This window comes from Choloepus didactylus, chromosome 4, assembly GCF_015220235.1.
Source record: "Choloepus didactylus isolate mChoDid1 chromosome 4, mChoDid1.pri, whole genome shotgun sequence".
Taxonomy (NCBI): domain Eukaryota; kingdom Metazoa; phylum Chordata; class Mammalia; order Pilosa; family Megalonychidae; genus Choloepus; species Choloepus didactylus.
Window position 1 is genome coordinate 154,625,064 of NC_051310.1, and position 21,159 is coordinate 154,646,222.

The following is a 21,159-nucleotide window of genomic DNA, read 5'->3' on the forward strand; positions in this document are numbered from 1 at the left end:
CAGTGGTACATGCCTTTAGTTCCCTCTCTGGGGACTCTTTGGCTTTCCAATCTTTTCCTCAGAAGGGGAGACCCTTTGGAAGGGCCCACCTCACTGCGGGGCTTCCCGGTGTCTGTACAAAGGAGGGGAATGGCATTTCCCATCTGCCCACTACCTGGCTCCGTCCCTGCCGGGTACTGCCTTCACCCTTTCTTTTCTTGCTCCTCTACTCCGCCCCTTCCTCCATCCTCCCTTTGGTTGTGCCTATGCCTCTTCATCCCTCCTGGGAGTACACCGCTGGACCTTCATTTCCCATCTGGATGCAGTGAAGATGCCCGGGCTTGTGAGGCAGAGAGGATGAAGCTAGAACTTTCTTAACTAGCCTACACCCTTTGTCTACTGTGTCCAACACCCGTCCCCACTGTCATGAGCCCTAGAGGCGTTGGGAGATTCTCTGTCGCCATCCTACAAGGACCACGGGTCTGGGGTCCAGTACTGAATCATTGATTCCGATGGGGGACCTGTTGTTTTCTCTCTGTAGCCGAAGAGGGAGAGATAGGGAATGTGGAGTGGAAGGGGCAGGGAGCAGAGAACTCAGAAAAAGTTTGCCGAAGTGCATGCCCCTACAGGAGGATCCTGATCGGGAAACCCTGCCCTCTTCAACCACAGTGTTCACCCCCCACCCCCACCCCTACTCCTAGCCTTCACCGCTCCCTAATTCCCCCATGCACTGCCCTCCCCGGGGTGCACACAGGAGCCCATTGTCGGAGCCCAGGGGCTTGAGGCCAGAGGAGATGGGAGGGGAAGGAGGAGGGCCGGCAAGCCCACGGAGGGTTAGGGAAATCCCCTGATTTCCCTGCCCTTCTCTGTACCGAGGATCCTGTCTTGAGCCCCAGGTATTGCAGAAGTCTGGCAACCGACGGGTCGTGGGTCTGCATGAAGGGAGAAAAGGGCCCCAGGCGATTAGAGACCGGAGGCTTTCAGCCGCCGGACGACCCCGGTCCTAGCTGGCGACCCCAGGGAATTCACGCACGCCCCAGCCTCTGGAGTGTTCCATGCGGAGGCTAAACGGATCCACGGATCCCGCCGGGCGCGGGGTGGTGGCGGGAAGAGAGAGGCATCCTCGCCGGGGCGGGTCCCCGAGGGTCAGGGTCGGGGCTACCCAGTGGAGGGCGGGGCGGAGGTGGAAGAGGGTTGTTGGTGAACTGGAGTCCTGGGTGGATTGGCTGGGGGTGTCCCGAGAGTCGAGCGCTGTAGAAAGGCTCGGTGCGGGAGAGGGAGTCCCGGCTAGGGGTCCCGCGCAGAGGCGGGGGGCGGGCGCTGAAGGGCGGGGCGGGGCGGGGCGGCCGTCTCGGCCCTCCCTGGCGGGGCCCCGCGGCCTGGGAGCCGAAGCGGGCCGAGCCGCCACTGCGGCCGGAGCTGTCCCCTAGCCAGACTCGGCGAGACGCGACCGGCGGGAGAGAGGCGGTGGCGAGCCTGGCCCCGCCCGCCCGCCGGAGCTCCGGACGCGACCCCGCGCTGAGCTATGGTGAGTCCCGCGTCGCAGCCCCGGAGTCCTCTCGGCCTTCACGCAGCCCACTCTGGGCTCCCAGCCCCGAGCCTCCAACACAGAGCCTCCTGCGCCCGCCTTTGAACTGCTGAGCGCTTCTGGGACTCTCCTTCCTCCGATTCCCCCTTCTCTTGTTTTTTGGTCTGTCTGTCCATCTGCCCACTACCTGGCTCCGTCCCTGCCCGGTACTGCCTTCGCCCTTTCTTTCTTGCTCCTCTACTCCGCCCCTTCCCCCATCCTCCCTTTGGTCTCTCCCTAGTCCACACCTCCCCCCATCCCCCCACCCCAGTCTTGACCTGCGCCTTCCTTTGCAGGCTATTCTCTACCCCTCCCCCTCCTGGTCCCAGCTCCTTACTCGGGGGAGATCCCTGCGGGCTGGTCCTGCAGCGGCCCTGGAAGGGGACCGGCCTCGGGTCATGAGAACTGACCAGCCTGGAACCACCATTTTCCATCCCAGTCCCCAGCCCGGTGAGGCGGGCCCACCCATCCGGCCCTGGGGGACCGGCCACAGCTGTGGCTGGGCCGGGGCCAGAGGCATGACCAAAGGGGGAAATTCCCGCCGAGAAAGAGGGACTGCCTTAGGGTAGTGGACCGAGTGGGGAGGAGGACTCACAGTGCCAGGGGGCGTGAAGCAGCCAGAGCAGACAAGAGATTGGGGGGAGCGGGGGTTGAAGTGGGGGGTGAAGTGTCCCCAGCTCACGCTGCAGGGAACAGAACCGCAGCCTCAGAGCTCTCCTGCTGCGAATAGGAGGGAGCACGAGTGGGAGCTCCCTCAGGGGCTAGGGGGAGCCTGGCAGCAGCAGCTCAAAGCACAGGAATCCGGAGGGCACTGTTAAGGCGAAGCCCACATCAACTGGAGTGGATACTCTCCCGGGAACTTTCACTCCAGGAGTACAGTCTGAAGAACCATTGCAGGGAGGAGTGGGCACTGCCAGTGCCCACAGCCAAGTGGGGGAGGAGGGGAGGCAGGGCCAAGGGGGCGCTCACTGAAGAGAGTGGAGGAGGGGGAGAGGCCCCTGCAAGGGGCCGCTCACCGTAGGGCGTGGAGGAGGGGGAGGAGCACCGCCGGGGCCGTTCCCTCAACAGAGGGAAGGGCACCCCTGGCAAGGAGGCTGGAGCAAGAAGAAAAAGGATCTGGGCCAGGGAGAGCTGACTCAGTCTCTCTGGTCTCTTCTTTGGTCTCGACCAGCAGGAGGCCTCCTCTCTATGCTCCCGCCCACCGCCTCCCGCCCCAGACCCCTCCTCCCCTCCCGCCGCTGCCGCTTCCTGTGGCAGAGACTCTCGCTCAGCCATGAGCTCACCGCCTCTAATGGGTTGCAGCTGCCTCGCTGCTCAAGCTCTAGCTCCCCCCTGCTGGCCTCGGGGCCGATGGCCCACTCGGCCTCCCGCCCCCCGCCCATCTCCACCCTCCTCCCACCCACGCTCGCAGCACCCGCCGGTCACTGGAACACTGGGGGTCTGTCTGCTCGCCCACACACCTTGGGGCCGAGTCTCTGTGCTGACGCATTGAATGTCCTTCTCTGGAGTGGCTGCCCAGCTTCTCACACAGTCAGGATAGGCCGGCAACTCTGGCTAGAGGAACTCCGAGTAACAAATACCAGTTTGCGTTCAGAGCAAAAGCTTCAGGGGGACGGTAAAAGAATAGGTAAACACAGTCCTCAGCATCCCATTCCCTATTTACTGCAAAGAAATCTGGTCAAAGGAACTTCAAAGGCCATCTTGAAAGAGAAATTAATTTGCATAGGAATGGCCGGAGGGGTGGCTGTTTAGAGTAGGGGTAGAGTTGGGGTAAAAGGCCCTCCTCTTAATTCACTTTGGGAGGGGGGTCTGGATGAAGCAGGGCTGAGCTTTGTGAGAGTTGGCTCCAGGTTGAGGTTGGCAGAGAGAGGTCCCATTGGAATCAGAAAAGATTTCACCTCTAATGCATATCATCACTGCATCCTACTCCCTTCAGCACGAGTTTCTTTTGTGACTTTTTCCTCTTTCAACTGTCTCCACCCAGTTCTTTGTAACCCAGTGCCACAAAGAATGGACAATTGCTTTAGATCCACTCTTGGAGATGAGTGCTACAAAGACCCAGTGACGGACAGTCCTTCTGTCCTCCTTCTGCCTCCCACCCACCCCCCATCTCTAGGATATGATTGCTTATGGCTGGTGCCGCTTGTACTTAGTGGGGGCTCCAGGTGGTGAGCACTGCGAGGAGGAGCTGTACAGGTTGGCTGTGTGAAAGTCCCCCAAACCCCGGAGTTCTAAGCCATCACCTTAGTCCCCTGATGGCGCAAAAGCCTGTATCTTCCCTCCCCAGGAGGGAAGTCACCCCAATTCACAAAAAGCAAGAATGGCCCTGGTCAGAAGCATTCACAACAACACATTCTCCCAGGATCTCCAAAAGAACTTGGATATAGACTGTACCACTAGGCCTGTGCACCACGACTGGCCCAGCCCCACAGCTCCCATTCAGGTAGCATTTCCCCACTGCCCACACTGTGCATTGTTCCGTGGGGCCACTTGGGCACACAGCCACTCCCACGCCAGAACAGCCCACAGGAGCCAGGCTCCGGTAGTCTGAGCCTGGTCCTGTCTCTCCCAGGAGCCTGAGCCAGTGGAGGACTGTGTGCAGAGCACGCTCGCCGCCCTATACCCACCCTTCGAAGCGACGGCCCCCACTCTGTTGGGTCAGGTGTTCCAGGTGGTCGAGAGGACTTACCGGGAGGATGCACTGAGGTACACGCTGGACTTCCTGGTGCCCGCCAAGCACCTACTTGCCAAAGTCCAGCAGGAAGCCTGTGTGAGTGGCTGCACATCCTTGTCCTACATTCTCTAAGAACCACTGCCTCACTCTAGAGACTGACCAGGCTGCCTGATTTCCCGCCACTCTGAGATGCAGCCTCCCCTAATACTGATCCTGCCAGAGGCACTTAAGCCTCATTCACCGACCTCCCTCAAACTTTGACCCTCAGAGGCACTGATCTCTGATACTAATTCAGATACTAACACACATACACTCAGACACTAATCTTCCCCAAATATTGACCCCTAGGAAACACTGACTCCCAAAGACCCTGACCTACAGACCCAATTGCAGATGCTTTCCCTTTTTCCCTCATCTCAATTGCTTCAGATACTAACTCCCCCAGATATGACTCACTAGAGATCCTTCACTTCTACAGATATAAAGACCTAAGAGTCTTCAGTTCCTCCAAGACAATGGCATCCCTGACCATGCCTTTGTAATGACTCAGTTTTTGCTACTCCCTCCTATGGACTTGCTTCCTAGAGAGTACTACCACCAGAAGTTGACCAGTCCCAATCCCTTCTCTACCAAATGAATACCCCAAGATATCCCTTCCTGCTCCTCTGAGACTGTAACTCACTGGTCCCAAGACCAGCCCTACCTACGTGATCCTATTCTAACTGCCCCCTCCTGCTGGTTTCATCAGCAAAGGCCTGAGCACAGACTCCCTCCTCTCTCCCCAGGCCCAGTATAGTGGTTTCCTCTTCTTCCATGAGGGCTGGCCTCTCTGCCTGCATGAACAGGTGGTGGTGCAGCTGGCAGCCCTGCCCTGGCAGCTGCTGCGCCCAGGAGATTTCTACCTGCAAGTAGTGCCCTCAGCGGCCCAAGCACCCCGCCTGGCACTCAAGTGCCTGGCCCCAGGGGGTGGGCGGGTGCAGGAGCTGCCTGTGCCCAGTGAGGCCTGTGCCTACCTGTTCACACCTGAGTGGTTACAAGGCATCAACAAGGACCGGCCAACAGGCCACCTCAGTACCTGCCTACTGTCTGCGCCCTCTGGGATTCAGCGGCTACCCTGGGCTGAACTCATCTGCCCACGATTTGTGCACAAAGGGGGCCTCATGGTTGGACATCGGCCAAGCACGCTGCCCCCAGAATTGCCCTCTGGACCTCCAGGGCTCCCCAGCCCTCCACTGCCTGAGGAGAGCCTGGGTACCCGGAGTCCCGGGGATGGGCACAATGCCCCTGCTGAAGGACCTGAGGGCGAGTATGTGGAGCTGTTGGAGGTGACACTGCCCATGAGGGGAAGCCCCACGGATGCTGAGGGCTCCTCTGGCCTCTCCAGGACCCGGACAGTACCCACCCGCAAGGGTGCAGGAGGGAAGGGCCGGCACCGAAGGCACCGGGCATGGATGCACCAGAAGGACCTGGGGCCTCAGGACCAGAGTGAGGCACGCCCATCTGGGGTGGGGAGCAGTACTGGAGCCACCCTGGGGTCTCCCCTGGGAGCTGAGGCTCTCCCAGAGGTAGCAGTCCTGGAGATGTCTGAGCCCCCAGCAGTGGCTCCAGGGGAACCTTCTGAATCTTGTCCCCTGAGGCCAGGGGAGTTTGGAGGAGGACCAGGCCAGGGGGCCGAGGGACAACCTGGCACCCCTCGGAGAATAGGCAAAGGACACAGGAGAAAGAAGCGAGCTGCAGGCAAAGGGGCTCCTAGCCGAGGAGGGGACAGTACCCCACTGAGGCCTGGGGACAAGGAAGAGACTGGCCAGCAGGAAGCCCTTGTCAGTCTTCCTCCACCAAATGAGCATGAGCTTCCAGAATGCAGCCTGGTTACAGAGGAGCATGATGGCTCAGGGAAGCCAGAGTCTGAGCCAAAAGAGGATCTGAAACCAGGAGAGGAAAAGAAGCCTCAGCCCCCAGAGGCCTGTGGGCCTACCAAAGAGGGGCCTCAAGAGACAGAGCAGGAGGGGCCGAGCCTGGTGTGTATGGCAGGTGAGAGGACACCCAACCAGTGGAGGCAAGGGCCAGAGCATGTCGGTCCTAGGGAAGGGACTGGAGGAGGAGCTGGGGCTACATGGGGGCAGAAGAGCCAGACCCATCCTCATTCCAGGCCACATCTCTGCCTGTGTCTGTGCAGGACCCACAGGCCCAGAGGGACCCCTCTCTGACTCCTCCAAACCACCCCTGGAGACTGTGCATGAAGTGAAAGGGGACAGCATCCCAGAAGAGGCCCTTCAAGTCTCCACCTCTGAAGACCTTGATGTAGCTTGGGACCTGATGGCATCTGGATTCCTCATCCTGACTGGTCAGCAGGCATCAGTGGTGAAGGGGTCAGGGAAAGAGGAGCAGTCGAGGTGGGCTTGGGAGGGAGGCAGGGTGGATGGGGGTAGCCAAAGACTGTCCCCAGCCAGGACAGCCTGGCCGTTTTGTGTCCTCAGGAGGGGTGGACCAGAGTGGGCGAGCTCTGCTGACCATTACCCCACCGTGCCCTCCTGAGGATCCCCCACCCTCTCAAGACATGCTGAGCACTGCTCTTCATTACTTCCATTCACTGCTCAGGTAACCGAGGCCCAGAGCTAGCACCCTGGCCATTAACCTCCTGGGTCCTGAGGACCCTGACCTTCTCTCTTCTCAGAGCACTGACCTCCTGATCTCCAGGACGACTGCCTCTTCACTCCCAAATTTGCAACTCATTGACCTCTGACCTTACTGGCCCCCACCCTCCAGGATAATATTTTCATCAATCCTCAAAATAAACACTCCTGACTTTCATTATCCTAACACACTACCTAGATTTTCAGTACATCTCTTCAGCCATTCAACAGCTATTTGAGCACCAAATACCTCTTAAGTAGCATCTTAAGCAGAGGAATTTAATTCATACCCTTCCAGGACATAGAGTTCCTACCTTCCCAGACCCTGGTCCTTTGACCAGCAGCCATGTGAATATAGACTCCTGATTCCTAGGTCATGGCCTCTTGGACATGCATCCCAGACTTTGGCCCTTTGCCCATTACCTCTCAAACATACTAGGAACTAATTTCTCCTAAGGACTATGCTAAAACCAGACCCTGTGCCTCTGTCCTTCCCTGTCTACTCTTCCCCAACACACACACTCTCTCTCTTTCTCTCTCTCTCTCTCACACACACACTGCAGCCTCTTTGGCTTTTCCTGTCCCCACAGGCCTGACCTACAGGTATTGGGGCTTTCCATCCTGCTGGACCTTCGCAAGGCGCCCCCTCTGCCCCCAGAGCTCATTCCTGCCCTGAGTCAACTTCAGGTAACCACTTCCTTGAGACAGGCACTTTCCCTGCATCCTAAGTCTTCCTTAGTGGCCATTCTGGACCACCCAGTTGCCCACAGTTGAGGGATGTTGCTCTCTGCCCTCAGGACTCAGGAGACCCTCCCCTCATTCAGCGGCTGCTGATTCTCACTTGTGATGACCCTCCTACTGATCTCCGTGGACCTCAGGTTTGATGAGCCCCTCACTCCCATGTAGTCCCCCATTTGTAGTGGAGAGAGGAATAGAGGCTGGTTGGAGCCCCAGGCCAGTCCCTGACACTCCAGGGTGCCCAGGCCAGAAATCCCCTGCCTCTATATGTCTACAGGGCGCTGAGATGCTGTCAGAGAATGACCTGAAAAGAGTGGCCAAGCCAGAGGAGCTGCAGTGGGACATGGGAGGTCACATGGACCCCTCTCCCAGCCGCTGGGTAGAGATACATCAGGTAGGTGTCACCCCCTTCACCTAGGACACTGGGCACCAGGATGACTCAACTGAGGACATTCTGAGAGGACAGATCTGAGGCATGACCATGGGTTGAGAAAAAGTGGTTTCAATTCAACAAGTGTTTACTGAGTACCTACCATGAGCAAAATGTGATGCACTCTGTGGGCTGTTGCAGAGATGAGAGGAGCATGCTAAATAAATTCGTAATAGGACAGGAGTAGTATAAGATTTTTGAACGGTGATAAATCATGAAACAACTGGAGAAGAATGCAAAAAGTGATGTTGGGGTTTTAGAAAGAGCCAAAAGTCAGGAAGGCCGTTTCTAGTTCCATGCACCTTGGACAAGTTATTACCTCACTTCCTGAGATGGTGCCCTTTTCTATACCTGCTCCCTGCTACCTACTTCACCTAAAAAGTATAGCAATTATGATATGGCCTCTAAAGGACCTTCCAGCACTTACCTTCCATGATTCTGTAAATTTAAGTGCTGTGAGTATTCAAGAAGAGAGGAAAAACATGACCTGAGCTGAGTATCAAAAGAGATCTGAAACACAGTCTCTAGGCTATTTATCAAAGGGCAGTGGACCCGAATAGGCAGACAGGAGGGTTTTCCAGGGTGAAGACGTGGTACAGACAGAGGGAAAGGAGACTCACACTTGCTGAGTTATACAGTATGCCAGGCCCATGCTAGATGCTGAGCTGGCATTATCTCTTTATACCTCACAAAATCCTCTGTCTTATCCTGACTTCACAGTTGAGGAAACTGAGGTTCAGAAAGGTTCTTGAACCTGTCCGAGATCATACAACTAGTAAATCGCAGAGTCAGGAAATGAACCCAGCTTTGCCTCCATAAAAGAGTCTCTGGAACTGCCCCACCCCCATCCTAGAGCGTAGGTTGCTCATCCTAAACTCTCCCCTTGATCCATTTGTGTGTGCATGTGTGTGTGTGTGTGTCTCAGGAAGTGGCAAAGCTGTGCTGCCTGTGCCAAGGTGTGCTGGGCTCTGTACGGCAGGCCATTGAGGAGCTGGAGAGAGCAGCAGAGCCAGAGGGAGAGGTACAAAATGATATGAGGCAGTGGGGATGGGGATGGGAATGGGGCTGGGGCTGAGATGATGACTCTCTGGTGGAACCCCAATTGTCAACTTCCCCCAGGAGGCAGTGGGAATGCCCGAGCCCCTGCAGAAGGTGCTGGCAGATCCCCGGCTGACGGCGTTGCAGAGAGATGGGGGAGCCATTTTGATGAGGCTGCGCTCTACCCACAGCAGCAAGTATGGGGGCTGGGTGTGCAGGGGCCAGTGGGAGTGCATGGTGAAGACAGCAGAGGGCTGCCAATAAACCTTAGCTGCCAAATTATTCTTACTGAGCATGTATCTGGGCAAGATATCATGATTTACACATAATATCTCATAACCTTCACCATATCATTATGTTCTAGTTATGATTACAAGTGGGGATTTGGAAGGTAATAAATGTTAAATATCTTGGTCAAAGTCACTCACTAAATGGAAGAGTCTGGATTCAAATCCAGGTAGTCTGAGTCAATGCCTTTTCTGCCCCTCTCTCTACCAGACTGGAGGGCCCAGGCCCAGCAACACTGTATCAGGAGGTGGACGAGGCCATTCACCAGCTCGTGCGCCTCTCCAACTTGCACGTGCAGCAGCAAGAGCAGCGGCAACGCCTGCGCCGACTCCGGCAGGTGAGCCAGGACCCCCATAACCCTCCTACTCAGCCTGTAAGCCTGGCCTCAGCACCCCCTTTCCACTGACCCTGACAGCTGATGGTGTTCTCCTAGCCTGATTTGGCTGAATACCCCTCGCTCTCTCCTCACCTCCCTGGGAGTTTGATCATGATCAGTGTGAGATTCAATAGGAGGGCGGGAGCATCTCAGCACCAACAAATGAAGCTTGATCTTCCCCTCTCCACTGCTTGATCAAGGATCCTTAGAGACTGCAAGAGATACTTGAGTGCCCTAGAGGATTCTGGAAGGAGCTGATTGACCCTGGAGTTCCTTCCTCTCTCGCTTAAAAATAATGAATGCCTAATGATACCATTTTTTCAGCTACACTGCTGCCCATCCTCCCTCAACTCTTTATGCAATATCATCCCCCAAACCTGAGGCTAAAAGGTGCCACCTCCCTCCGCCTTGGAAAGAGAGGGCACTGAGTGTCCCTATATGCCTTGGGAACCACAGGCCTCTTTGCAGGAATGAAGCTGGCTTCTCTGAACCTTGATTCTTCTCCCCTGGGGTTAAGAGTCCGTAAGGGTACCCATGTGGGACAGAGGGGCTTTGATATCTGGTTGTCCCTCCCTAGCCCCAAGCATGGTGAGTGAGCACCTCGTGGACCTCACATGTGGGCAGCAGGACTTTCTGTTTCCTGGAATTCCTGTATATTGGCTTTTTCTAACCCAGAGTCCAAGGGGTTGAATCTCTTACTGTTTGTTTGCTGCTTGCTTACTTGTGAACTTTTTTTTTTTTTTAATTTTCCCTGTTTAAAAAATGTTAGCTCACAGATTTGGAGTCTAAAGTACTCTGCTTGAGTCTTAGCTCTACTGGGTGAGGGATGTTGGCCAAGTCATGAAGCTTCTCTGAGTTCCCAAGTCCTCATCTGCAGAATGGGGATGATAATTACACTTAATTCACAAGGGTGTTAGGATGATCAAATGAATTCAGCAGTGGACTATAAAAGTGTTTATTAGCCTTCTCAGATTTCTTGTCCTCAGGCTGTCCCACCCCAGTTTCCAGCCTTTCTTCAGAGGAAAAATTACCATCCCTTTTTGATCAAACATCCCAGAACCAGCATCAGAGTTCCTATAATCCCGAAATAGGCAACAGGAGCTGTACACACACACACACATACACACACACAGCTACTGTTTGCATTGTATCTCTACATCTGGTCCTGGAACTCCTGCCTGCAGTCACTGCAGAGTCACTTGGTGCCAGTGGGGTTCAGGGAATATAAAATTTCTCCTGGCCCTTGGTTATCCTAATGCCTCTTGTTCACACCAGTTTTAGCCACTTTATCCTCCAGGCATAGCCTTGGAACCCTAACCCACCTTTCTCTGTGCCTCCTGCCTGCCCAGCTACTCTCTCATCTGGTACTTTGCAAAGGATTTCTTACCCACTTTCTCACTCCACCCTTGTGGATACTATGATCATTCACTGTGATAATTTCCACTTTACAGATGAAATGACATGGCTTGGCCATGGATCTAGAGAGCAGGGTGGTGGGGTTGGAGCTGGATCTCAGCCTTTCCTTCCGACTGCATGGCCTCCTGCCCTCCCACCCCATCTGCCTCAGGTGCTGCAGTGGCTCTCTGGCCCCGGGGAGGAGCAGCTGGTGAGCTTTGCTGTGCCTGGGGACTCCCTGCCTTCCCTGCAGGAGACAGAACTAAGATTCAGGGCTTTCAGTGCTGAGGTTCAGGTGAGAAGGGGGAGGGGGAGGCAAAAATGAGACATGCAGGGAGGGAGGGAGGGACTAACTGGGAGTGGGAAACAGGTCTGAACACAGCCCCCTTCTCCAGGAGCGCCTGGCCCAGGCGCGGGAGGCCCTGGCCCTGGAGGAGGACGCTGCCTCCCAGAAGGTTCTGGACATTTTTGAACAGCGACTGGAGCAGGTTGAGAGTGGCCTCCATCGGGCCCTGCGTTTACAGCGCTTCTTCCAACAGGTGTGTGTACAGCCTCTTGTGGGCTCACCACTGCCTTTCTTCTGCCCAGAGAGGCTGATTAGGTAGCTGTTGAGAGGGTACAGCCCATCTGGTGGCCCTGCCACCTACTTGCTGAATGATGTGGGGCAAAGTACTAAGTGTGAATGTGCCTCTGTAGAAACTTAACCTGTGGTGCTGCTGTGGGGATAACATAAAAAGCACTCTGTACAGGGCCTGCCACTTCTAAACTCCATATAGGTATTAGCTAGTCTTTATCTAGGTTCCTCGGTCTCTATACTAACTCAGAGTGACATGTTATTTAGGCAGGGATGCTGGGATAGTAAGAGATGTTTTCTGAGAGGACAGGGAAGGTGATGGGCATTAGGATGCTATCAGCAAAAGAGGAAAAGAGCTCTCACGGGGCAGCAGATGGGAACTGAAGAGGACCTCACATCTTTGTCTCCCCATTCCCTTCTCCTTTGGCCATATAGGTACACGAATGGGTGGATGAAGGTTCCGCCCGGCTGGCAGGAGCTGGGCCAGGTCGTGATGCCGTGCTGGCAGCCCTGGCCCTGTGGCGAGCCCCAGAACCCAGTGCTGGCACCTTCCAGGAGATGCGTGCCCTGGCCTTGGACCTGGGAAGCCCAGCAGCGCTGCGAGAGTGGGGCCGCTGCCGGTCCCGCTGCCAAGAACTGGAGCGGAGGATTCAGCAACAACTCGGAGAGGATGCAAGTCCTCGGGGCCACCGGCGACAAAGGGCAGACAGTGCCAGCAGCAGAGGGGCCCACCAGGGCCCACACAGCCCTTCCCCTAGCCTCAGCTCCCTGCTGCTCCCCAGCAGCCCTGGGCCCCGGGCAGCCCCATCCCATTGCTCCTTGGCCCCCTGTGGGGAGGACTGTGAGGAGGAGGACTCTGAACTGGCTCCAGAAGCAGAGGGCAGGCCCCCACGGGCTGTGCTGATCCGAGGCCTGGAGGTCACCAGTACTGAGGTAGTTGACAGGACGTGCTCACCACGGGAACATGTGCTGCTGGGCAGGGCCGGGGGCCCGGACATGCCCTGGGGACTAGGCACCCCCCGGATGGACCACAAGCGAAGCATCAGGTGAGGGCCTAACCCAACTGCTCAGCGGGAAAGTAATTGTTGTGGGTTAGGAAAACAGTGGTGACACCCTCCCATGCCCCAGGTGACACTTCCTTTGCCACTCCTTGTGCCTGCAGTGCCCAGCAGCGCCTGGTGTCTGAGCTGATTGCCTGTGAGCAGGAGTATGTGGCCACCTTGAGTGAACCAGTGCCACCCCCTGGGCCTGATCTAACCCCTGAACTGCGGGGCACCTGGGCAGCCGCCCTGAGTGCCCGGGAAAGGCTTCGCAGCTTCCACCGGACACACTTTCTGCGGGAGCTTCAGGGCTGTGCCACTCACCCCCTGCGCATTGGGGCCTGCTTCCTTCGCCATGTGAGTGATCCTCCAAACCTCCTTCCAGGTCCTCTCCCTTCCCATGTTTCAGCCCCACCAACCTGCCCCTCCTTCTCTGTATCTGCCCCTCCCCCACAGGTGTGCCTTCCAATATTCTGATGTCCAGCCCTGTTCTCTGGGCTTATCTCAGCCCCTGTGTCCCTAGCCTCAAGTACTGCCTGGACTTCACTCTCTCCATGGGGAGCCCATTAGTTTCTGGGCAGATTGAGTGCTTCCTGATGGCCTGTGCCTTCTTTGGGCTGCAGAGAGGGATGGAAGATGGGGAGGAGGAATGGAAAGGCTTATCTGCAGGGGCCTCACTGGGGATGGCTTACCTGTTCCCTACTGGCACAGGGGGACCAGTTCAGCCTTTACGCCCAGTACCTGAAGCACCGACACAAACTGGAGAATGGTCTGGCTGCACTCAACCCCCCCACCAAGGTAACCTTTTCTCCAACCCTCATGGGAAGGGCAGAGGGGTCAGGAAGACCTAAACCCCACCCAACCTCAGAATCCTTCAGGGAAATAGAGCTTTTCTGGGTGTACTCAGGCATGTCACATGACAATGACATCTCCCAGAATTGGGAAGAATAGGACAAGTACTGGATCAGGGCCTCCATTTCTACATCTGATAAATGGGGGCAATATTCACTGAATCCAACTCATAAGGGGCTCAGAGGATTGAAGGACCTCACATCAGAAGATATGAAAGTGACTTGAAAAGTGCAAAGCCAGAGACTATAGGGCATTATTATTATTGCTATTCTTCCATTTCCTGACAAGATATAAAGCATGATTGAATCTCCTGCAGGCACCCCACCTGCTTTCTTTCCCAGGAGAAGACTTTAAGCCATACCTTTGGGAGTACCTAGGCTTCGTCTATACCCAAAAGCCTAGAATCTCATCCACCTTCTCCCCAGAGCTTGTCCCCCACCGACTCCAACCCCTCCCCTCATTTCTCTCTGTCTCCTCCCTAATGTAGGGTTCCGTGGAGGGTGGCCCTTACCTGCCCCGGGCCCTGCAGCAGCCCCTGGAGCAACTGGCTCAGTATGGGCGGCTCCTGGAGGAGCTCCTGAGGGAAGCTGGGCCTGAGCTGAGTTCTGAGCGCCAGGCCCTCGGGGCTGCTGTGCAGCTGCTCCGGGAACAAGAGGCCCGTGGCAGAGACCTGCTGGCCGTGGAGGCAGTGCGTGGCTGCGAGGTGAGGCCGTGGCTCCAGTCGCCTCTGCTCATACTGCCAAGCCCAGCAGCCTCAGAAGCTGTGTGGGCTGGTGATAAGATAACTGGACTTGAGGTCAGAGGGCTCCAGGCTCTAATTTCTAACTAGCTGGGTGGCCTTGGTTGAGTTATTGAACTTCAATAGGCCTCAGTCCCCTCTGTCAATAAGGAAGCAATGTCCTGCCAGACTTGAAAGTCCCATGATCCTATAGCTACCTCATACTCTCCTATTCCTAATTCTTATCTTTCCTCATCTATTTAACACTCAACACATACCTTATTCTCCCTCTACCTAGTCTCTTTTTCCATCCCTGAAGTTCTAGAACAGGTTTAACCTCACTTTGGACGCTGCCTCCTCTGGGATAGACTTCTTTTCCCTTCAATTCTCTGCAGCTTCTCTTCCTGTGGCTAAATGGTGCTTTAGTCCCAAAGGTGAAAAGGCTTCCCCATGGGAGCCTAGAAACCCCACTGTGCAATGCAGCTGTCCCTCTTTAGAGGCCAAGCTGTGCTGCAAGGCCAGGTGTGTTGTGTGTGGTGACCAGTGGATGGTTTCTAGGCTGAGGGCTTCCATGATTTCCTGACTCTGCCTGAGAATCAGTGCATTAGGTCCCTCAACTCATAAATCCCATTCTTACTCCCCACAAAACACACACAAAGGGCCCCTGGGCCAATGGCCTTTCCTTTTTGTTTCCCCAGATAGATCTGAAGGAGCAGGGACAGCTCCTGCATCGGGACCCCTTCACCATCATCTGTGGACGAAAAAAGTGCCTTCGCCAGGTCTTTCTCTTTGAGCATCTCCTCCTCTTCAGCAAGCTCAAGGGCCCTGAGGGGGGATCCGAGACCTTCGTTTACAAGCAGGCCTTTAAGGTACAATGCCTAGAGTATGGGGGGTGGGGATGAAAGGGATGAGCAGAGCTGTTTCTTCTTGAGAATTTAGGATGCTCTGGAAACTCAAACCCAACCTAGGTCCAGAATCTGTGTCATCTAGAAAGAGGCTTTTGCCTATAATCACACATCACATTAAGGTATCTGGGGGTGATAATAGTCCCTGACACAGGTCTTTCCCAAGGGGTTTTCATGCAGGAGACTCATAAGGCATTCCTTGTGAGTCCATAATAGAGGAGGACCCCTCCCATTAAAAATACACATGCCCTTCAAGATCTTGTGGTAGGCAGTGTTTCTTAGAGTTTACACCCAAAGCACAAGCAACAAAAGAAAAAATAGATGAATGGGACCTCCTCAAAATTAAATACTTTTGTGCTTCAAAGGACTTTGTCAAGAAAATGAAAAGGCAGCTTACTCAATGGGAGAAAATATTTGGAAGCCATATATGAGATAAGGGTTTAATATCCAGAATATATAAAGAAATACTAACTCAACAATAAAAAAACAAACAACCTAATTTAAAAATGGGCAAAAGACATGAATAGACACTTTTCCACAGAGGATATACAAATGGCTAAAAAGCACATGAAAAGATGCTCAACATCACTAGGTATTAGGGAAATGCAAATCAAAACCACAATGAGATATCATTTCACACCTACCAGAACAGCACTATTAAACAAATGGGAAACTACAAGTGTTGGAGACGATATGGAGAAACAAAAACACTTATTCACTGCTGGTGGGAATGTAAAATGGTACAGCCACTGTGGAAGGCAGTTTGGCAGTTCCTCAGGAAGCTATGTGTAGAACTGCTAGCTCCATTACTAGGTATATACTCAGAAGAATTGAAAGCAGGGAGGCAAACAGACATGTGCACAGTGATGTCGATAGCAGCATTATTCACAATTGCCAAAAGATGGAAACAACTCAAGTGTCCATCAACCAATGAATGAATAAACAAAACGTGGTATATACATATGATGGAATATTACTCAGCTATAAGAAGGATTGAAGTCCTGATGCATGTGACAACATGGATGAACCTTGAGGACATCATGTTGAGTGAAATAAATCAGACACAAGAGGACAAATACTACATGGTCTCACTAATATGAACAAATTATAATGAGCAAACTCATGGGTTTAAAATCTAGATTAGAGATTACCAGGAGATAGATTGAGGGTAGAGTATGGGGAACTGAGGCTTAATTTGTAGAATTTTTAATAATGTTGATTGTAAAGGTTTGGAAATGGATAGAGGTGGTAGTAGAGTATTATTGTGAGTATAGTTAACAGTGCTGAATTATGGGTGTGACTGTGGTTGTAAGGGGAATCGTAGGATTATGTATATCACTAGAAGAAAAGCTAGAGGACAAAACATGGGACTGTACAACACAGTGAACCCTGTTATGGATGGATGATGACTGTGGTTAGAAGTGCAAATATAACAATGTTCTTCCATGAACTAGAACAAAGGTACGTCACTATTACAAGGTGTTAATAATAGGGTGGTAGATAGGAAAAAATACAATTAATGCAAACCATGGATCATAGTTAACAGTAATATTATAACATTCTTTCATCAGTTGTAGCAAAGGTACCATACAAATGCTAAGTGTCAATAATTGGGGGCTATAAAGGGTATGGGGTTTTTCTATTTGGAGCAATGAAAATGTTCGCAAATTGATTGTGGTGAATGCACAGCTCTGTGATTATAATTAGAGCCATTGATTGTACACTTTGGATGGATTGTATGGTGTGTGAATAAAACTTTTGTTTTGTTTTATTTAAAAAAAAAGCACAGTAAAAAAAATACACATGCCTTTTGAGTTAGGGACAGTCCCTAGGAGAGGGGCAGTGGGGGGTGGGGGAGGATACTATATATATATATATAAATTTGGCTGAACTGAGGGACTCAGGAAGAGGGAGGCCTTGCTCTACAGAACCTGTCTGGGTACTTTGATAAACGTCCATAGCAACCTAGAGTCTGGGCTCAGGCAGTGTGGAATGATTCTAAGGGTTTCTAGAATTTGTCCCCCTACCCTAATTGCAGCTCTTCAGAATGGAGTATAGCCTAGAGGAAAAAGCCTAGGTTGGGAATTATATAGACATGGGTTCAAATCCTGACTCTCTATTAATCTCCAGTAAGCTCTTGGGCACACTGCTTCCTGTCCCTGGGCCTCATTTCCCCTTCTGTGAATAAGAGTTGTTATGAAGACTAAATGTAGAGCACTTGGCACATGGTAGGTGTTGAGTAAACGTTTACTGAACACTTAACAGATGCCAGGCACTTGGCTAAGTATGGTCCTTGCCCATGTTGTACTGTCAAGCCGGGACCCACTCCATATTCACCCACTCCCCTCTGCTTTTCCTCAGACTGCTGACATGGGGCTGACAGAGAACATCGGGGACAGCGGGCTCTGCTTCGAGCTGTGGTTTCGGCGGCGGCGTGCACGGGAAGCATACACTTTGCAGGCAGCCTCACCAGAGATCAAACTCAAGTGGACAAGCTCTATCGCCCAGCTGCTGTGGAGACAGGCAGCCCACAACAAGGGTACCATGCCGAGTTGGGGAAGGGCGTGCTTGAGTCAGGGTTATGGCAGGAGGTTATGTGTAGAGTGTGGAGACTGCTTGGGAAAACAGGGTGTAGGATAAGGAAAGAATGACTTATGAGAAAAATCAAGATCTGATTTGAGAGAGGTTGCTGAGATAGAAATTAGTCTAAGGCATTCCAAAAGGGAAGAAAAAGCTAGCAAATTTCAAGGAAGCAAGAGAAAATGGCTGGGTAAAAGGAGGTAAGAGACTGCTCTCTGGGCTTGGGTTCAAGACCTTGCACCACTTGCTTGTGGCTAGTTTTTTCTGTTTTGTTTTGTTTTGTTTGCTAGCTTTTGATTTTTATTTTTAATTCTCTGAACCTCATTCCACTCATCTGACAAAATGGATCTAGTAATATCTACATCTTAGCATGACAGTGAGGACTAAATAAGGTGATACATAAACACTTTGTAAATTACCAAGATACACAAAAATGTGAGTTTTGTTCTTGATGCCCAAAACCAAGGGAAGAAGGTGGGTGTTAGAAGAGAAGTTGGGTAGCTGGGATGTCAAATGGGCAGGATCCAACATATAGGAGGAGAGAGACAGATGTCTGGGAAGGCAGTCAAAGACCACCATCACCATCCACTCTGTGACAGTCAATGGGAAGAGTAGTAAGACAAGATACCAGAATGAGAGGGAAGAAAGAAAGTTGGGAGGGAGCAAAAAAGAGTGAGGTCAGTGTTAGGGCTGGGGCAGGGGATGGGCAGAAGGAGGTCGGTAACAGGGTCTGTGTTCCTCAGAGCTCCGAGTACAGCAGATGGTCTCGATGGGCATTGGGAATAAACCATTCCTGGACATCAAAGCCCTTGGGGAGCGGACGCTGAGTGCCCTGCTCACTGGAAGAGGTGAGGGCCAGGGTTCTGGTGGTGGTCCCCAGAAGTCAAGGCCCTGAAAATGAGGCATGATGGGAAGGCGAGGTGGAGTGAGGAAGGGTAATGAGTGGGCATCTCTTCTCAGTAACTGTGGGACTGACTGGGAGGCCCTCTGTGAGATTGAGGCTCATTCCAGGGAGCCAGGAGGGCTTTCCTACACCAGCACCCCACCCTCCCTCACCCCCACTCTCTGCAGCCGCCCGCACTAGGGCCTCCGTGGCCGTGTCATCCTTTGAGCATGCAGGCCCCTCCCTCCCCGGCCTCTCACCGGGAGCCTGCTCCCTGCCTGCCCGCGTCGAGGAGGAGGCCTGGGATCTGGACGTCAAGCAGATTTCCCTGGGTGAGGGACCTCTCAAGGGGTGGCTCCCAACAGCTGGATCACGGCAGTGATGTTCAGGTTGCTTACTGCTGAGCAATTCCTCTTTCTAGCCAAGTAGCTCAGTTGTCATGACAACTGTGTACAGCTTCCCCACTGCTAAAAGAGCCTACCATCTGGTTGCTAGGGTGATGCTTACAGCAGCCTGTTGCTAAGAAGCACTCCCTCTGTAGCTCTCCAGCTCTCCTTCGGTTTCTATGGAAACTGCCTCAGCTTCCTGTTGTACCTTCCTGGCTCACCACGGCAATCCTTATACTTTCCTGTTGCTTCTTCCCTGGTTGCTCTAATGATGCTGCTGACAATTTCCTGCTTCTTGGTAGGGGATGTTCTCTTGCAACTGGATTGCTATGGTGACTCACAGCTTCCTGTTGCTATGGAGCTTTTTCTTCCCTGAAGGAGCAGCTTGGTTGCTTAAGGTAATCCGGAAGGATTCTATACCTGCTCTCACCCCAGCTTCCCCTCCAGCCCCAGAAACACTTGACTCTTCCGGAGATGTGTCCCCAGGACAAAGAAACAGCCCCAGCCTGCAACACCCCCACCCTGGGAGCAGCACTCCCATCCTGGCTAGTGGAGGGATCTTAGGGCTATCCCGGCAGGTAAGTTACTGCATTAGAGCTGGGAATATGGTAATTCTTTGGCCATTTCCTGGGTGGACTCTTCTGATCATTCAACCCATGGCTGGGGGGGGGGGTAGTTATCCTGCACACCCAGTAGAGGCTACAGATTGGATTTATCATCTAGTCTGCCACTCTCCTCAGCCCCAGACCTGGCTGAGACGCATCAAGGTGAAAAGGACTTTTTAACAAGGAACATAGTGCTGTAGTGAATGGAAAGGGGAGAATGCCAAGGGCCTGGTTTGGACTTGGGTTAAATTAGCAAAATTCAGGAACCTTGGGGAGGAAAGAGGTGAACTGACAGACTTGGGAGAGAGAGTCAGGGAGTGTGGGGAAGAGGTAATTTCTTCTCCTTAAACTCACTGTACCTTTTCTCCCCCTCAGAGTCATGCCCGAGCCCTGAGTGACCCCACCACTCCTCTGTGACCTTGGTGAGTCAGTATTTGCCTTCTACCACATTCAACACTCCTTCCCCTCTTCCTTATATCTTCCTTCTAACCCCCTGCCCCCAGTTGCTTGAGAGCTTCTCCCCTCTCCCAACCCATCTCCTTTTCCCCTGGCTTCTGTCTTCCAGAGAAGCTCCAGAATTTGGCTGCACCCCTCCTCTCAGCACGTTTTGGGCTGGGATGGTGGTGGAACATAACGGAGGACTGGAGAACAATGAATTCCTCCCTCTGCTTCCTGGACAGAGAGGAGGTCAAAGACCAGTGCATTACCTTGCTACCACTATCTCTAGCTCTCCCCAGCCTGGTGCCTTCTCCTGGTAGAATCATAGTGGTCACACTTGCTTGCCTTCAAACCTGTAGACAAGGAAAGGATCTGTCTTCCAGTTCTTCCCCATCCTGGGCCATTGCATATGCCCAGGACACCACTCCCACTCCAGCCCTCCCCTGCCAGTTGAGTCTTCTCATCCCCTGGTTCTCCCTGAAAAGACTCATCTCTGCTTCATCATCTGGGGTTCCCAGTGACTCCATTATGGTGTGTCACAGGAAACCGAGCTATGCAATCCATTATAGAAGGGTGGGGTGGGAGACTGCAGACTTTATATATGTAATTACTGTTATTATACTATTGTTATATTAAATGTATTTACTCACGCTTTGCCTCCCTGGAACTAGAGCAGTCCTCTGGGCTGAGATGGCACTACTAACTTGAGCACTTCCCCTCACCCAACCATTAACTAGAACACAGGAAATAAACCAAAGGCTGCAAGCTACCCCTATCCTTTACTGGCCCCAAACTGGCTGTGCATGAACCTGGAGAATGTGCCTCCTCCACAGTGGCTCCCAGAGGCTCAATGCACCCTCTGAAGCTCCTCTTCCCACAGTAACACCCACATCTTGCGGCTAAGCTGGTCACCAACAAGCTGGGATTCAGCACACTCTAGCAGTTCTCAAAGGAGGTCCTCAGGCCAGAGCATGAGAAGCTTCTAGGCTACTTGTTAAATTCTCCTTCCTGGGCCCTATCCCAGAGCTACTGAATCTGAAACCCAGGGGTAAAACCCAAG

The 21,159-nt window shown here is 53.2% G+C and overlaps 1 protein-coding gene across 7 annotated transcripts; it reads left to right on the forward strand.

Moving 5' to 3' along the window:
- Nucleotides 1–1,339: 1,339 nt before the first annotated feature.
- ARHGEF40 (Rho guanine nucleotide exchange factor 40) lies at nucleotides 1,340–20,749 on the forward strand. 7 transcript variants are annotated; one of them, XM_037834463.1, is made up of 24 exons: nucleotides 1,340–1,507; nucleotides 4,119–4,316; nucleotides 5,006–6,251; nucleotides 6,397–6,564; nucleotides 6,698–6,818; nucleotides 7,444–7,540; nucleotides 7,651–7,731; nucleotides 7,869–7,985; nucleotides 8,947–9,042; nucleotides 9,141–9,256; nucleotides 9,558–9,684; nucleotides 11,291–11,413; nucleotides 11,514–11,657; nucleotides 12,128–12,738; nucleotides 12,855–13,089; nucleotides 13,444–13,530; nucleotides 14,072–14,287; nucleotides 15,001–15,171; nucleotides 17,569–17,746; nucleotides 18,531–18,635; nucleotides 18,859–19,002; nucleotides 19,435–19,634; nucleotides 20,037–20,083; nucleotides 20,227–20,749. In XM_037834463.1, the coding sequence occupies exons 1-23, from the start codon at nucleotides 1,505–1,507 to the stop codon at nucleotides 20,076–20,078; spliced, it is 4,626 nt and encodes a 1,541-aa protein (XP_037690391.1). In that variant the 5' UTR covers nucleotides 1,340–1,504; the 3' UTR covers nucleotides 20,079–20,083; nucleotides 20,227–20,749. The 7 variants fall into 7 exon arrangements, with proteins under 7 accessions (XP_037690391.1, XP_037690393.1, XP_037690395.1 ...); XM_037834460.1 differs by lacking the exon at nucleotides 1,340–1,507 and adding an exon at nucleotides 3,834–3,989; XM_037834462.1 differs by lacking the exon at nucleotides 1,340–1,507 and adding an exon at nucleotides 3,834–3,989 and having other exon boundaries at nucleotides 19,504–19,634.
- Nucleotides 20,750–21,159: the final 410 nt, after the last annotated feature.

What these genes read in the sequence shown, in the direction of transcription:
- ARHGEF40 (XM_037834460.1), top strand. Translation starts at nt 3,867, where the DNA reads ATGGCCCTGGTCAGAAGCATTCACAACAACACATTCTCCCAGGATCTC. An exon ending in CTTTCAGTGCTGAGGTTCAG is followed by an intron (nt 11,414 to 11,513) that starts GTGAGAAGGGGG and finishes CCCCTTCTCCAG; the next exon opens with GAGCGCCTGGCCCAGGCGCG. An exon ending in GGGCCTGCTTCCTTCGCCAT is followed by an intron (nt 13,090 to 13,443) that starts GTGAGTGATCCT and finishes CTACTGGCACAG; the next exon opens with GGGGACCAGTTCAGCCTTTA.